This window comes from Homalodisca vitripennis, chromosome 4 (genome assembly GCF_021130785.1).
Source record: "Homalodisca vitripennis isolate AUS2020 chromosome 4, UT_GWSS_2.1, whole genome shotgun sequence".
NCBI lineage: Eukaryota > Metazoa > Arthropoda > Insecta > Hemiptera > Cicadellidae > Homalodisca > Homalodisca vitripennis.
The window spans coordinates 26180206-26198327 of NC_060210.1; the positions used below are offsets into that span (position 1 = coordinate 26180206).

The 18122-nt window shown below is 38.4% G+C and overlaps 1 protein-coding gene across 1 annotated transcript in view; it reads right to left on the minus strand.

Moving 5' to 3' along the window:
• Nucleotides 1-18122, minus strand: part of LOC124359066 (protein Skeletor, isoforms D/E-like) — a 133797-nt gene that overhangs the window by 65311 nt on the left and 50364 nt on the right. Inside the window, exons 4-6 of the mRNA XM_046811473.1 lie at nt 8203-8311; nt 7576-7738; nt 6662-6921 (exon numbers count right to left, since the gene is read on the minus strand). Coding sequence (XP_046667429.1) covers nt 6662-6921; nt 7576-7738; nt 8203-8311 — 532 coding nt within the window. The remainder of the gene's footprint in view (nt 1-6661; nt 6922-7575; nt 7739-8202; nt 8312-18122) is intronic.

Below are 18122 nucleotides of genomic sequence, written 5' to 3' on the forward strand. Positions count from 1 at the left end.
TTAACAAGTGTGAACGATTCTGTATCAAAATATGACACTAGCAAAACTCGAGTTCTATTATTGTTTATCTTTTTTATTAGAAATTATGTCATTTCAATATTCCTGGTAAGTTGCCACAACTGGCATTTCATATAGTATAATATATTTCTTATGTTATTTGTGCATTTATTCTAGAACAAAACTTTTAAAAGGTTCATTAAATGTTGAGATGACTCAATAATATAATTATTCACGACATTGATATGTTAGCATATCAATTTCTGGAAATTTCAAATATGAATGGAATGCAGTAGAAGTTCTCAACAACTATCCACGCCGCACCGTCTTAAAGAACAGAATACTCACGATATTGGTGTGTTAGCATATCAATTTCTGGAAATTTCAAATATGAATGGAATGCAGTAGAAGTTCTCAACAACTATTCACGCCGCACCGTCTTAAAGAACAGAATACTCACGATATTGGTGTGTTAGCATATCAATTTCTGGAAATTTCAAATATGAATGGAATGCAGTAGAAGTTCTCAACAACTATTCACGCCGCACCGTCTTAAAGAACAGAATACTCACGATATTGGTGTGTTAGCATATCAATTTCTGGAAATTTCAAATATGAATGGAATGCAGTAGAAGTTCTCAACAACTATCCACGCCGCACCGTCTTAAAGAACAGAATACTCACGATATTGGTGTGTTAGCATATCAATTTCTGGAAATTTCAAATATGAATGGAATGCAGTAGCAGTTCTCAACAACTATCCACGCCGCACCGTCTTAAAGAACAGAATACTCACGATATTGGTGTGTTAGCATATCAATTTCTGGAAATTTCAAATATGAATGGAATGCAGTAGAAGTTCTCAACAACTATCCACGCCGCACCGTCTTAAAGAACAGAATACTCACGATATTGGTGTGTTAGCATATCAATTTCTGGAAATTTCAAATATGAATGGAATGCAGTAGAAGTTCTCAACAACTATCCACGCCGCACCGTCTTAAAGAACAGAATACTCACGATATTGGTGTGTTAGCATATTAATTTCTGGAAATTTCAAATATGAATGGAATGCAGTAGAAGTTCTCAACAACTATCCACGCCGCACCGTCTTAAAGAACAGAATACTCACGATATTGGTGTGTTAGCATATCAATTTCTGGAAATTTCAAATATGAATGGAATGCAGTAGCAGTTCTCAACAACTATCCACGCCGCACCGTCTTAAAGAACAGAATACTCACGATATTGGTGTGTGTTAGCATATCGATTTCTGGAAATTTCAAATATGAATGGAATGCAGTAGAAGTTCTCAACTATCCACGCCGCACCGTCTTAAAGAACAGAATACTCACGATATTGGTGTGTTAGCATATCGATTTCTGGAAATTTCAAATATGAATGGAATGCAGTAGAAGTTCTCAACAACTATCCACGCCGCACCGTCTTAAAGAACAGAATACTCACGATATTGGTGTGTTAGCATTTTGTCATAGTAATTTCTGTGCATTTGAAATATAAATGGAATGCAATAAAAGTTCTCAACAAATATCCACTGCGTACCGTCCTAAATCCGTTATTATTTGTCCTTAAACCATAGTTTAATCCGCAAAATACAATAACAAGACAAATTCATCATTGCTGGTATTGCTGGGTGTGTTCGAAGTAATATTAATTGCTTTAAGAATATTTAAGTAACTGGAAAACAAATTACATATGTTTCGTAGTGTGGTGTTCAGCACGAATATATAATCTAATCTCGTACACATTTTATACATGATGAGATTCAATAAGGTAAAATCCTGAAATGCTTGATCACAAACGCTTCTAAATAACAATTATTGTTATGAAGTATCTTACACAACACATGGTGAACCTCTAGACATTACCAGTATGAAGTGGCGAAACACAATTCGTTGCGTAGTGTCATGGTTATTTATCTATTATATATTCCTTAAACCTTATATATATATATATAGATATATAAAAGCAACGTATAGCAATGTAGATATATGTAGTATATCAAAGTTGTAGTCTATTTCCTGGTTACACTATCTCTACTTACAGTAACAAGGAAATGATGATTGCGCTATAGTAATTTTCAAGTACACTACTAAATCTTGTGCACTAAAATTTATTATCCAAATAGCAACTTTTATTCTAAACCTTTAATTTCGTTATATTTTTCAGCTCTAAGTAGTAATAATAAGTGGTACTAGTACAATTAAATATTGTTATTTTTAAGCTGTTCGTGATTGCAAGCGTTATAGTAAATTTAATCATTTGTGCATTCACATACTTTTGGCGTGTTCGTTACTTAATGCTTCACGTAATTTTAAATAAGAGATGATATTATTTTTTAGATAGTTGTAACTAAAATGTAGGATGGCGAATGTATGCAGAATAGGTATAAAGTATGTGTTTTTAGTACAAAGCGTACTAGAACTATAAAAACTTTACTGATAGATGTTACTGTCGCCACGTTTCAAACGAAGTAGAACAAACAAGGGTTTACCCGCAGAGCGAACTTATAATTACTGTATGACTATCTCAAATCAGCATAATCACTTGTTATTAGACAGTTTTAGAACAATACTGTCGCCACGTTTCAAACGAAGTAGAAGAAACAAGGGTTTACCCGCAGAGCGAACTTATAATTACTGTATGACTATCTCAAATCAGCATAATCACTTGTTATTAGACAGTTTTAGAGCAATACTGTCGCCACGTTTCAAACGAAGTAGAACAAACAAGGGTTTACCCGCAGAGCGAACTTATAATTACTGTATGACTATTTCAAATCAGCATAATCACTTGTTATTAGACAGTTTTAGAACAATACTGTCGCCACGTTTCAAACGAAGTAGAACAAACAAGGGTTTACCCGCAGAGCGAAATTATAATTACTGTATGACTATCTCAAATCAGCATAATCACTTGTTATTAGACAATTTTAGAACAATACTGTCGCCACGTTTCAAACGAAGTAGAACAAACAAGGGTTTACCCGCAGAGCGAACTTAATTACTGTATGACTATCTCAAATCAGCATAATTCCTTGTTATTAGAAAGTTTTAGAACAATACCCCATTGTTAGCTAATTAAATAAATAGCAACGCTAAATACCACCCGACATTTTTATAATATTTAAATACTATGCATAATATGAAATTAACTCCAATCATTGGAAAATCTCATTGGAAGTTATCCTTATGTATTCTTCTAATGTAGGTTAGCGTAGCTATCTATAGTGGGACAGGTTGCAAAGCTTATAACAAGAGACGCTTATGTTTCAAATCAAACAACTATTATACAGATTTTAACGAAGTATATTATTTAAAGTTAAATAAAAAATATATTTAAATATGGCTGTTGCGGTGGTAGAGGAAGTAGAAAAAACATTTACAATAATACGTGTTTCAATCAAAGATGGCGCTATTTTAAAATATTAACAATAGTTAAATTTATACTAAATTTTATAACTTAGTTAATTTAGTCTGTTATAGGTTAGATACTGTCTATACCGTTTATCAGCTAAAAAAAGAGAATTCAGAATGTAATACATGTTTGTACAGAAAATGAAAATCATAAGGAAAATTGAAAAGAAAAGGAAAAGTTTGTAATTATTATTATAATTGTTGTACAATATTGTCAACAATATAATATAAAGAAGGCTTCACTACAAAAATGAGTTCATACTATACTGAGGCAACTGGTTTGAGTTGACCAGTCGTGACAAAATTTCAAACGCAAATAGAAATAATAACTATAAATAATAAAAATAAATAATACATCAGGCTAACATCAGCCCGCGACCAAAACCACAGTATTAAGGAAACTTCGTTGTTGACTGCACAGAAATAAATGAAAAAAAAAGCAATGAACCAAAATAAATACGATTAATTACAAGAATGACGCTTACACATCAATGCCGACTCTAAACCACACTATTGAGAAAACAAAAATTAATGCGAGTAAATGCAAGAATGACTCGTACACATCAGTGCTGAAATTTGTGAAATGGTGTTGATCTCGTCGCGCACTAACATCAGCCTACTACCTAAACCACAGTAGTGTCAAAACTTCATTGTTGAAATGGTGTTGACCTCGTCTTGCACTTACATCAGCCCACGACTTAAACGCAGTAGGGACAAATTTCGTTGTTGACTGTATATTAGAATGAAGAGAAATAAATACGAGCAAGTGCAAGAATTACTCGTACACATCAGGGCCGACATTTGTGAAATGGTGTTGACCTCGTCGTGCACTAATGACAGCACGCAATCTCACATGATCTCTGACCCATCGCACGGTTGTCGCCCTTAATGTGGAAGTAAAATGTGTTTATTACACTTACGGAGTAAAATTTAAATATAGCATTACATTACATTGAGGAAGGTGAAATCTAGTATGAATCAAAAAGGAGTTTATAGAAAACTATTTCACTGGGGGTTGGCTGATACACAGTTTGTGTTTGGAAGTGTAAAACATCTTTCGAATATTTGGGGCTAGTGAATATTCCCAAGGAATACTGTCCTTTGAGGATTTCTTAAAACCTCATAACTGTGTTCTACCTCAAAATAAACTACTAAGTGCTATTTTAATGTTTATCGTTTTTTATTTCTGGTGGAGTGTGGGAGGAGCTTGAACCATCTGAGTCCCCTCTTTATAGGAAAAGAAATATTTTGCTGTATAACTACTAACCGTGATGTGTGATTATTCATTCAATTTAACGTATAATTTGAGATGTAAATTGGACCATTGGTAAGACGTGGAATTCCATAAGCACAGTACATAATGTACTCAATAAATACACAACGTCAGTCTGTTAGATATGTTGGTAAGTACAAAGCGGAATAGGAACAAAGAAGGTGAGATCTGAGGTGACGTGATACTGATCACGATTCCTGTGCCGGAAGTATCTCCTCGATAAACAATCATGACCTCGAGTTGGAGGTTGTGTTTCCTATGCATTCCATTCCCATGCAGTGAACAGTTCTACAACATACTCAGTGCTAGATACAACTACACCTACATGTTCCACAAAGGTATTTGTTTGCAGTTTCTGAATAAAATATCTTCAAGATATGTGTGCTAATATGTGTTTAATATGGCCCTTGATAGTTGAGTTTTGAGAAACTTTATTAATTGAGTTCTCAAAATACACTTTAAAATTTGAGTTCAACAGTGGGTTAATTTTTTACTTGAATACAATAAATATAAAACTGGATGCGGCAAAAGCTGGGAGACAATGACAAAGCATACAGCATGAAATTCCTTTGAGTGATAAAACAGGTTGAGAAACATTTTCTATTCCTTCCTACTAAGATACATGTAAATTGGTTAAAATTCAACCATTTGATATGGTAAATTATACTATCCAGAAAACAGTATCATATTAAATACTGTGAAACATCTTTCCAAGTCTACGCCTAAAAGTTTGTCAGTTTTAATGTTGAATTACGTAATGTAATTTGTAGGTAACTTAAGATTTTAACACTAATTAAAAAATGTAATATTAAAATATTATTTACTTATGTACAGGATTTATTATTACTTGTTTTTGAACATCAAGAGTACACAATCAAAATTTAGTCTATGTTTAAATGTTGGCTCATTAAATGGAATAATGTTTATATATATATATATATATATATATATATATATATATATATATATATATATATATATATATATAATTAAATTATTATTAATTAAACAGCACACAGAAAGTTCTGACTATTTCTTGAGAGTATCCTATTGAAAAAGACGCATAAAAAAAGAACATGGTATTCCCAGCTCGGTAGAGGGCATTAAATAAATAATGAAAGAAGGGTCTACTGTGTCAATGAACTATGGGCTAATATGGTGCTGGTGGCTCTTCAGTACACTTATGTCACTGGGCATTAATTCATGGCCTCATCTAAACACTGTAGAGCGCTACTTATTTCATACATATTATTCTCAGCAATCATTTTTAGTGCATTGCACTCAAAGTACCTGTTATAGAGGGAATTTGGTATAACCGTCATTAAGTAAATATAAAGTAAATAAATAAACATATAACAAACTAAAGTAAATATTAAGTAATTTAAAGTGATGATATAAATGCTCTCATTATGTATGTCAAAAGGGAAATTCTCAATTTTAATGAAAAGGTGAAATAATTAAAAAAGGAAGGTAAATATAGATTGCACGAGTAGACCACTCCAACATGGAACTTTGCAATATCAGTGCCCCAATTTTATCTCTCATATATTAGTACAGTCTCTGATAATACGGTGCTCACCAATTGATAAATTCTCTAGATAAAGAATTGTATGTATCACAGATCTGAGTAATGGGAGGTATCTACGTTTCTTACTGTCACTGCACTGCAACTAAGCAGGCTGGTATACATCTCTCATATACTAAGTCTGTATCTGTATAACACGGTGGGCCCTAATTGATAAATGCTCTATATAAAGAATGTTATGTACCAGAGATCTGAGTGGTACTAAGTCGGTCAGGTAAATGCACAGCGCAGCCGGCCCCTCGGCGAACACTCAAAGTATAAATAAGACCATAGGATCGGTAGTAACTGCCAGTTTAAATAATAAATTATTTTATTTACAATCGTTAAGATGGTTTTTTATCCATGCGGTTTGAGCTCGATAAACCTTACCTGGGGAGAGACGCCGAGCATCTTGAGAGAGGGCGGGACGTTGAGGCCAGAGGGCAGCTGGATGTGGCCGAAATCCACAGTGAAGGCCTCGCACCAGACGCCGAAGTGGCCTATTTCGAACACTGTCAAGTCACCGGGGAGTGTGAGAACTATGGTCTTGCGGTCGTAGCGCCTCAGAGGAACCTCCTTGCCGTTCTCGTCCGGAACGCGAATACCTTGAGGGCTAGGCTTGGCGCCTCGGCCGACCCAGAACTTTGCATCTGAAACAGTATATTAAAATTAAACATCATGTAGCAACGGAAAAAAGATTATCTATGCTTTTAATATAGGAGTCTCAAGGTCTGTTTGGAGGTTACTATCGATTAGTGTTTAAAACAAATTCAATCAAACGAGTTTTTTATGTAACACCTGCTGTCTGTTTTAAATTGGAATCCATGTTAACGATTCTTAGGGAGATACAGTGATTTTGTCGGCTTAAAACTAATATAATATGTATTCCAAAAGTTATATATACTTTCAGACGCTTACTAGTTATAGAAAATAAACAATTCGTTCCTCCTCAAGAAAGTTATATACATAGCTTCCATACAATTCCTTTTTTCGGCCATTTTGGGCTGGCTCACACCGATAACAGAGTAGTGTTAATAGAATAGTGCATTAAGCAGATCAGATGATTACATTCTTCGATATAAAAAACCGGGTCCGCTTATCGTACCCTTCCCGTATACTTCTGTAAACCTAAGGTCTTCCCACACTCAAGAGAACTCTAAAGATAATTTTACCAATGGAAATTTACGAATAGCTGTGTTATACCAAATTGTATACCATTGATCATATACGACATCAACTAACACAAAAGTCCACTGGTCTGTAAGTTATCCTTTTATTACTATTCATCATGCCTAATCACTCACCAGGAGCTTCACCGTCGTAAGAGAAGGATGGGATGAGGAGTGTCTGCGCGTCCACAACGACTATGGGTTCCGAGGAGACCGCGTGCACGCCGTTCAGTGGCGCTATCTTCTGCGGCTTGGGAAAGTCCAGATTTTTCGGGATCTTTACATCTCCAAAGTTGACCTGAAAGAAACATATTTTTAATTGATTAAGCAAGCAGTTAAATACCGGCTGAGTTTCTTATTATCGCAGTCCTACAATCCGAAAATATTTAAATGAAAGTCTAAGTAAACACTTTATATATTGATGAATATACACTATAATATTTCACTATTAACCCTTTCATGAAAATTTGATGATATTTATGGAGTAGTATACATACAAGGTATTAGAAATATTATTTTATCAGCATTTTTAAATAATATTCCATGTATTAATTTTACGGAAAATAATAGTTCCTATTACACTTAAAAACCATACAAACGTGTAAAACTGTAAAATCACCATAGCCCAGATAATATAGACAGTGACTATTTTATATGCAAGTACAACTGGATTCAAGTAGCTAAACTCGTATGTCACGGATTATAATGTTTCTATTATTTCCATATAGAACTGTATTAACCAAACATTTCAGTATCACTTACAGCAGCTTCGTCACACCATACAGCAAACCACTTGACGTTAGCGAGTGTCTTCCCTTCCGGTAGCGTCAGCGTGATGTGTTTCTTGCGATACCTCTTCAGCGGGTGTGGCCTGCAAAACACACAATTCATAAAATAATTTTAGTTTATTTCTTCTTTTTATTTAAAACATGTCATGATGATTAAATTGTAATAGACAAATGGTTATTTGTCATTAATCATCGGTTTAAATTAATTGGTCTACTATAAATTCTTGAAGGCTTGATAAGAAAAAAGAGACAACTTTGAGTATACAATGCACGGTTGCATCATATACTACAGTAAATGAACGTAGTTAGTGTTACAACTGTGAAGTATGAATTCAATTCGGACTTGGATAATTCAATAATGTGGAAACTTCTTCCCTGGATTAAAATTGAATTAATTCCTCGTTGTTAAAAAAAAAAACAAAAACAAACAAACACTCAACAATAAAAAAACGTTATATCAAGAATATGTTCAATACTTTAAGGTATGTAGCACATAAATATGAAAGACGAACAGTGTGAGCGTCACGTTGAAAAGTTCTTATTTGAACACAACAATATGGTTAAGTACAAAATACGAGTAACTCGTAACCAAAGCTCACATGAACAGATTAGGATATTTATATAGTCATGAGGTTACATTGTTAATGCTGTCACTTCTTATTTAATGTTTTGAGTTGTTAATTTTAGTACAACTAAGAATATCTTTAATTTAAAAGATAAAGAACAAAAAGTGGTGATCAACAGGGCCAAGGCTTCAATACATGCCGGATTGCGCCCGCGCCAAAGGTCGCTACATCGTAGTATCCAACCGGCCGGCAAAGTCTAGGTCAGAGTATGATACAGGCGAGAGTATGAGACCTTTATTACCCGTCACCGCGTCACACTATCCATCCAACCGAGAGTATCAAGGCCAGAGTATAATACAGGCGAGAGTGGAGACCCCTACTACCAGTTGTTGCATCACACTATTCATCCAACCGAGAGTACCAAGGCTAGAGTATTATACAGGCAAGAGTGGAGACCCCTACTACTAGTTAATGCGTCACAATATCCATCCAACCGAGAGTATCAAGGCCAGAGTATGATACAGGCAAGAATAGAGACCCCTACTACTAGTTGTTGCGTCACACTATCCATCCAACGGAGAGTATCAAGGCAAAGGTATAATACAGCTAAGGGTGGATATCCCTACTACCAGTTACTGCGTCACACGATCCATCCCACCGAGAGTATTAAGGCCAGAGTATGATAATGGTGAGAGTGGAGACCCCTACTACCAGTTGCTGCGTCACACTATCCTTCCAACTGAGAGTAACAAGGCAAGGGTATAATACAGCTAAGGGTGGATATCCCTACTACCAGTTACTGCGTCACACGATCCATCCCACCGAGAGTAACAAGGCAAGGGTATAATACAGCTAAGGGTGGATAGCCCTACTACCAGTTACTGCGTCACACGATCCATCCAACTGAGAGCATCAAGGTCAGAGTATTATACATGCGAGAGTGGAGACCCCTACTACTAGTTGTTGCGTCACACTATCCATCCAATGGAGAGTACCATGGCAAGAGTATGACACAGGCGAGAGTGGAGACCCTTATTACCAACTGCAGTTTCACACCATCTATCCAACTGAGAGCATCAAGGTCAGAGTATTGTACATGCGAGAGTGGAGACCCCTACTACTAGTTGTTGCGTCACACTATCCATCCAACGGAGAGTACCATGGCAAGAGTATGACACAGGCGGGAGTGGAGACCCTTATTACCAATTGCAGTGTCACACCATCTATCCAACTGTGAGCATCAAGGACAGAGTATCATACAGGTGAGAGTGGAGACTCATACTACCTTTTGGTGCGTCGCACGATCCATCCAACCGAGAGCATCAAGGTTAGAGTGTTATTCATGCGACAGTGGAGACCCCTACTACCAGTTTCTGCGCCACACTATCCATCCAACCGAGAGTATTAAGGCCAGAGTATGATACAGGAGAGAGTGGAGACCCTTATTACCAGTTACTGTGTAACACCATTCATCCAACCGAGAATATCAAGTCCATAGTATGATACAGATGAGAGTCGAGACTCATACTACCTGTTGGTGCGTCACACTATCCATCCAACCCAGATTTTCATGGCTAAAGTATGACATAGACTACAGTACACACCCTTACAACCTGTCGATGCGTCACACTATCCACCCGGGAATATCAAAGCCAGAGTATGACATAGGCTGGACTATAACTGCCCGCTACAACCCGTCGCTATATCATGCTATAATTCCGGCTAGCAGTATCAAAGCCAGAGTATGACACCTATATAGGATAATATGAGATGGGGCATGAGTTATCTGAATCCAGGCCAGTGACGGGAAGCGCTCTAAAAACACCAAAACACCGCCCTTTGTTAGTGAACACGGTAGATCTCTCAGCCTCTAGTTTCATAGAAGTAAAATGTCACTAACCTGTATGAGAACTCATTTGTGGGTGCCTTTATCCTTCTGGCCAGCATTATTATGGGCAGACTATAATACAGACCGGAGAGCTACCCCCTTTTTCCGGTCACTACATCACACTCTCTGCTGGCCTACAGTATCAAAATCACATTATAATGCAGACCGGGGTGCTACCCCTACCAACCATTCACTACGTCACACTATCTTTCAACTGGCCTTCAGTATCAAAATCACACTATAATGCAGACCGGGGTGCTACCCCTACCACCATTCACTACGTCACACTATCTTTCTGGCCTTCAGTATCAAAAATCACACTATAATGCAGACCGGGGTGCTACCCCCTACCACCATTCACTACGTCACACTATCTTTCTGGCCTTCATTTAATCAAAATCACACTATAATGCAGACCGGGGTTGGCTACCCCTTTTTCCGGATCACTACGTCACACTCTCTGCTGGCCTACAGTATCAAAATCACACACTATAATGCAGACCGGGTGCTAACCCCTACCACCATTCACTACGTCACACTATCTTTCTGGCCTTCAGTATCAAAATCACACTATAATGCAGACCGGGTGCTACCCCCCTTTTTCCGGTCACTACGTCACACTATCTGCTGGCCTACAGTATCAAAATCACACTATAATGCAGACCGTAGTGCTACCCCTACCACCAGTCCATTACGTCCACACTATCTTTCTGGCCTTCAGTATCAAAATCGCACTATAATGCAGACCGTGTGGTGCTACCCCTACCACCATTCACTACGTCACACTATCTTTCTGGCCTTCAGTATCAAAATAAAATCACACTATAATGGCAGACCGGGGTGCTACCCCCTTTTTTCCGGTCACTAGTCACACTATCTGCCTGGCCTTTCAGTATCAAAATCGCACTATAATGCAGACCGTAGTGATACCCAACCAACCAGTCATTACGTCACACTATCTGCCTGGCCTTTATTACCAAATTACACTATAATGCGGACCGTAGTGCTACCCCTACCACCAGTCCATTACGTCACACTATCTGCCTGGCCTTTATTACCAAAATTACACTATAATGCGGACCGGAGTGCTACCCCTACCACCAGTCGCTACGTCACACTATCTTTCTGGCCTTCAGTATCAAAATCACACTATAATGCAGACCGTGGTGCTGACCCCTACCACCAGTCATTACGTCACACTATCTTTCTGCCTTCAGTATCAAAATCACACTACAATGCACACCGGGGTGCTACCCCCTTTTTTCCGGTCACTACGTCACACTATCTGCCTGGCCTTTATTACCAAAATTACACTATAATGACGGACCGAGTGCTACCCCTACCACCAGTCGCTACGGGTCACCACTAATCTTTCTGACCTTCAGTATCAAAATCACACTACAAATCCACACCGGGGTGCTACCCCTACCACCAGTTTGCTACGTCACACTTTCTTTTTCGCCTTAAGTATCAAAGTCCACTATAATGCAGACCGGGGTGCTACCCCTGTACCACCAGTCATGACGTCACACTATCTTTCTGGCCTTCAGTATCACAATCACACTATAATGAAGACCGGGGTGTGTTACCCCTACCACCAGTCACTACGTCTCACTATCTTTCTGGCCTTCAGTAATCACAATCACACTATAATGAAAGACCGGGGTGCTACCCCTACCACCAGTCATGACGTCACACTATCTTTCTGGCCTTCAGTATCACAATCACACTATAATGAAAGACCGGGGTGTTTACCCCTACCACCAGTCACTACGTCTCACTATCTTTTCTGGCCTTCAGTATCACAATCACACTATAATGAAGACCGGGGTGCTACCCCTACCACCAGTCATGACGTCACACTATCTTTCTGGCCTTCAGTATCACATCACACTATAATGAAGACCGGGGTGTTACCCCTACCACCAGTCACTACGTCTCACTATCTTTACTGGCCTTCAGTATCACAATCACACTATAATGAAGACCGTGGTGCTACCCCTACCACCAGTCATGACGTCACACATCTTATCTTCTGGCCTTCAGTATCACAATCACACTATAATGAAGACCGGGTGCTACCCTACCCCTACCACCAGTTGCTACGTCACACTTTCTTTTTCGCCTTAAGTATCAAAGTCACACTATAATGCAGACCGGGGTGCTACCCCTACCACCCCCCCAGTCCATGACGTCACACTATCTTTCTGGCCTTCAGTATCACAATCACACTATAATGAAGACCGGGTGTTAAAAAAAAAAAAACCCCTACCACCAAGTCACTACGTCTCACTATCTTTCTGGCCTTCAGTATCACAATCACACTATAATGAAGACCGGGGTGCTACCCCTACCACCAGTCATGACGTCCACACTATCTTTCTGGCCTTCAGTATCACAATCACACTATAATGAAGACCGGGGTGTTACCCCTACCACCAGTCACTACGTCTCACTATCTTTCTGGCCTTCAGTATCAAAATCACACTATAATGAAGACCGGGGTGCAACCGCCTACCACCAGTCCCTACTTTCACACTCTCTGCCTGGCCTAGAGTATCAAAATCAGTCTATAATATAGGCCGGAGTGCTACTCCCTTTTTCCGGTCACTACGTCACACTATCTGCATGGCCTTTTATTACCAAAATTACACTATAATGCGGACCGGAGTGCTACCCCTACCACCAGTCCGCTACGTCACACACTATCTTCTGGCCTTCAGTATCAAAATCACACTAAAATGCAGACCGTGGTGCTACCCCTACCACCAGTCATTACGTCACACTATCTTTCTGGCCTTCAGTATCAAAATCACACTACAATGCACACCGGGGTGCTACCCCCATTTTTCCGGTCACTACGTCACACTATCTGCCTGGCCTTTATTACCAAAATTACACTATAATGCGGACCGGAGTGCTACCCCTACCACCAGTCTGCTACGTCACACTATCTTTTCTGGCCTTCAGTATCAAAATCACACTACAATGCACACCGGGGTGCTACCCCCTATTTTCCGGTCACTACGTCACACTATCTGCCTGGCCTACAGTATCAAAATCACACTCTAATGCAGACCGTAGTGCTACCCCTAACACCACCAATCATTACGTCACACTATCTTTCTGGCCTTCAGTATCAAAATCACACTATAATGCAGACCGTGAGTGCTACCCCTACCACCAGTCATTACGTCACACTATCTTTCTGACCTTCAGTATCAAAATCACACTACAATCCACACCGGGGTGCTACCCCCTACACCACCAGTTGTCTACGTCACACTTTCTTTTTCGCCTTAAGTATCAAAGTCACACTGTAATGCAGACCGGGGTGCTACCCCTACCACCAGTCCATGACGTCACACTATCTTCTGGCCTTCAGTATCACAATCACACTATAATGAAGACCGGGGTGTTACCCCTACCACCAGTCACTACGTCTCACTATCTTTCTGGCCTTCAGTATCAAAATCACACTCTTAATGCAGGACCGTAGTGCTACCCCCTACCACCCAATCACTACGTCTCACAATCTTTCTTGGCCTTCAGTATCACAATCACACTATAATGAAGACCGGGGTGTTACCCCTACCACCAGTCACTACGTCTCACTATCTTTCCTGGCCTTCAGTATCAAAATCACACTATAAATGAAGACCGGGGTGCTACCCCTACCACTCCAAGTCCCTACTTCACACTCTCTGCCTGGCCTAGAGTAATCAAAATCAGTCTATAATATAGGCCGGAGTGCTACTCCCTTTTTCCGGTCACTACGTCACACTATCTGCATGGCCTACAGTATTAAAATCAGACTAAAATGCAGGCCGTAGTGCTACCCCCTACCACTATCTGTTTGGCCGCCTTTTTAACCCTCATGTATTTATCCCAGCCGATTGATCGCGAATTAGTTGTCAGATAAAAAGTACTTCCTTGCAAATTTAACCTGTTAATTTTTATTATGCCTGATAGGTACTGCGTCCATTGTGACTCTTTTATTTACAATGGGAAGAATTTAAATGTTAATAATTATGAGGACGAGCTCTCACATATTTCTATCGAATAAAGTGGAGCGGTCGGGCGAGTCTCTTGATGTCGCAATTCCAGGATATGAATTATATAGTCTGGACTTGACAGGATCTTTTAACTGAAATACACGTTCAAATCCAGTGCACACTACGAGGTTTATTGTACATTTTAAGGTGTTTTAGCTAAATCTCATCTTGCTCTTAGTTACGCATCTTGAATCTGACGATCACAGACTTCACTCTCAGAATCTAGAGTCGTGTTCGTCTCAACGTCTCTAGATTTCATGAGTCACATCTGTGACAGCGTCGGATTCCAGGCGTTGCACTACGAGCAATTTAAATGGAGATAAAAACATTCAAATTGAATTTACTCGTTCAAAAATAGCTACGCTATCTGCATAATTTAGGTGTTATCTGTTCAACCGATATCAACACTAACATGGTAACAACTACAACAGATGAATGGGATAAATTGCAGAGCATAAAATACACACAACAGAAAATACAGCGTCATACAAAAAGTACAACAATGTTCAATAGTCCACACTACCGCCACTTCAATAGGCTCAAAAGCCGATAAAACCAATGAATTTTGTACAATGACAAAGATAGTATTTCATGTCAAAATAAATCCAGAGTACATAACTGATTGTTATCAAAAGGCGAATTGAGCATTTTGAATGGGATTCATACTTTAGAAACGATGAATTTTATAATTCAGCGCTGCATTCTGAAGCCAGTCTATTCCCACTCTACTTTCTATAGATTTAATATATTTATGGACACTTCATTATATCAAAAGAGATGAAGAGCTCCTATTTTAGGCTAGGGCGATACTTTTATGCTACGGGTGATTGGGTTGCTTGTGTCTATTGTGATTTAATCCATTACTCTAAGAATAAGTAATATATTTGCTGTACACACATTTTATATTATTATTATTGCATTATTGAATATATCCTGGAATTTTTATTTAATAATTATAAACATTTCAATTAGTCGTTAAATAGAGAGTTTTAAATCATGATTTCTTTATATTAACTTAAATTATATGTTCTTAAGTGCTATAAAACCATTAAAACACCATTATTTCCTTTTCATGTTTATATTCTAAAATAAAATAAATCAATAACAGTTATTTTCCACGACATGATGTTCAATTACACTAATAAAGTGGATCTATGGTTTTATATATTTCCACTTAATCACGATTGAAATTTCAACCCTTCAGGATGGATTACTGCTGTGATCTAGACTTTGAGGTGGGGGGGAATTAAAATTGATACAAATTCCGCGGACAAAAATTATAGTGATTGGCTTATATAAATCCCCAAATGGATGTAACGAAAACTTTTTTGAAAAAGTTTGAAACTTTACTAAATTTTCTCAATTCAAAATCGTTGAAGTTCATCATTACCGGTGACTTCAACATCGATGTGTTAGACCACACCAACCCTCTGACCAGCGACTACGGGATATTCTCAGTTCTTTCGGCTTAATTTGGTCCGTGAACTCGCAACTCGAGTGACCGCTTCGTCGAGTACAGCCATCGACAACGTCATTACTAACGTAATAGACTGTTCTGTTTCTGTCATAGATGCGGCCATCTCAGACCACTACGCACAGGAAGCCGTAATATTACACCATAACCCAAAATTTGAAACTCCGTCAATAAAAAGAAAACGGGATCTAAAGCCGGCAAACATAGAGCTTTTTAAGAAGTTTCTAATGAAAACATCATGGGAATTTCTGGATCGCTTTGAGCGGGGTGGAAGATGCCTTTAACGCGTTTTTCGACTGTTTAACTCACTGCCTAAATTTGACTTGTCCATTCAAAAATTTTAAAGAACGTAATAAGAAAAAGAGTAATACCTGGATTACTCAGGGTATACTCGATATCAAGAGAAAGACTAAAATTTTATCATTCAATATATGTTAAATCTGAAAATGAGGATTTCAAAACGCTTTTTTCGAAATTTCAAAAAGGATTACCGCAAACCATAAGAAACGCCAAGGCACGAGACGTTGAAAACCAACTAAAACAATCCGATAATCTTTCAAAAAGCGCCTGGAATATAATTAACCTAAACACAAAACAACAAAACACTTCAAAATTTTCAATTCCGAAACTTTAAAATTAATAATAAAAATTATTGATGATCCATTAAAAAGTGGCAATTGCGTTTAATGATTTCTTTTTCAACTGTTGCTGGAACAGACAGTTCTTTTGAATCAGAATATACCCTGCGGAGGGTTATTGACTAGATCGGCCTCGTCCATGTTCCTTCGTCCTGTGAGTGAGGTGGAGGTGGCCCGTATCATGCAGGATCTCAAACCTAAGAGATCTTGTGACATTAATGGAATGTCTGTGTGGTTAATCAAAAAAGTGCTTTAAGCATATTTTGACCACCACTCACAAAATTAATCAATCTCTCGTTTGCACAGGGTGTCTTTCCGTCCGTTTACTGAAGATATCCACTGTGATTCCAGTTTACAAAAAAGATGATCCTTGCTCCTCTAGCAACTATCGTCCAATTTCTATCCTCCCAGTTCTTAGGCAAAGTTTTTGAGAAAGCTTTCCTCAATCAGCTTGAAAAATTCCATGACCGCTTCGAAATTCTCTGTCCCGAACAGTTCGGGTTTAGGAAAGACAAATCGACCATCGATGCCGTAACTGAACTTATTCATAATGTTGTCGATGGCCTGGAGAAAAGAGAACGTGTTATGAGCATATTTCTCGACCTCTCCAAAGCCTTTGACTGTGTGCATCATGCGACACTGCTGCACCAGTTATGGACTAGTGGTATTAGGGGTTTTGCCGTACGATTAGCTCTCGTCGTATCTTAAAGATAGAGAACAATGCGTACGGATTGCGAATGCTCCTGTCTAATAGGATCAAAATGCCCTATGATGTCCCTCAGGGATCAATATTAGGGCCAGTTCTCTTCCTTATTTATGTCAAGAAGTTGAATACATCAATCCAGAATGGAAAGGTGATTCAATATGCTGATGACACGACTCTCTGTATTAAATCGAAATATAAAACTGATCTTGAAGTGAAATCATTTATCGATTTAAAATTCATGCATCGAACATTTCTCAAGACTCAATCTGAAAACAAACAGCTCAAAATCAAACTCAATAAATTTTTGCCTTCGGCATCGACAAGAACAGGGAGTATCGTCCCGCAGTAATGATGGACGATGTTCTCTTGGAAGAGGCCGAGAAATCCGTTAAGTTCCTTGGGAATGTAACCTTGATCGAGGACTGACATGGGACTTTCACATTGACAGCATCTGCTCCAAGGTTGCTTCTGGCACATTTATGTTTTGCGTAACCTTGCAAAATTCTGTTCTATTGATGTATTAAAAACTGCCTACTTTGGCCTGATACATCCATATTTGTCTTACGG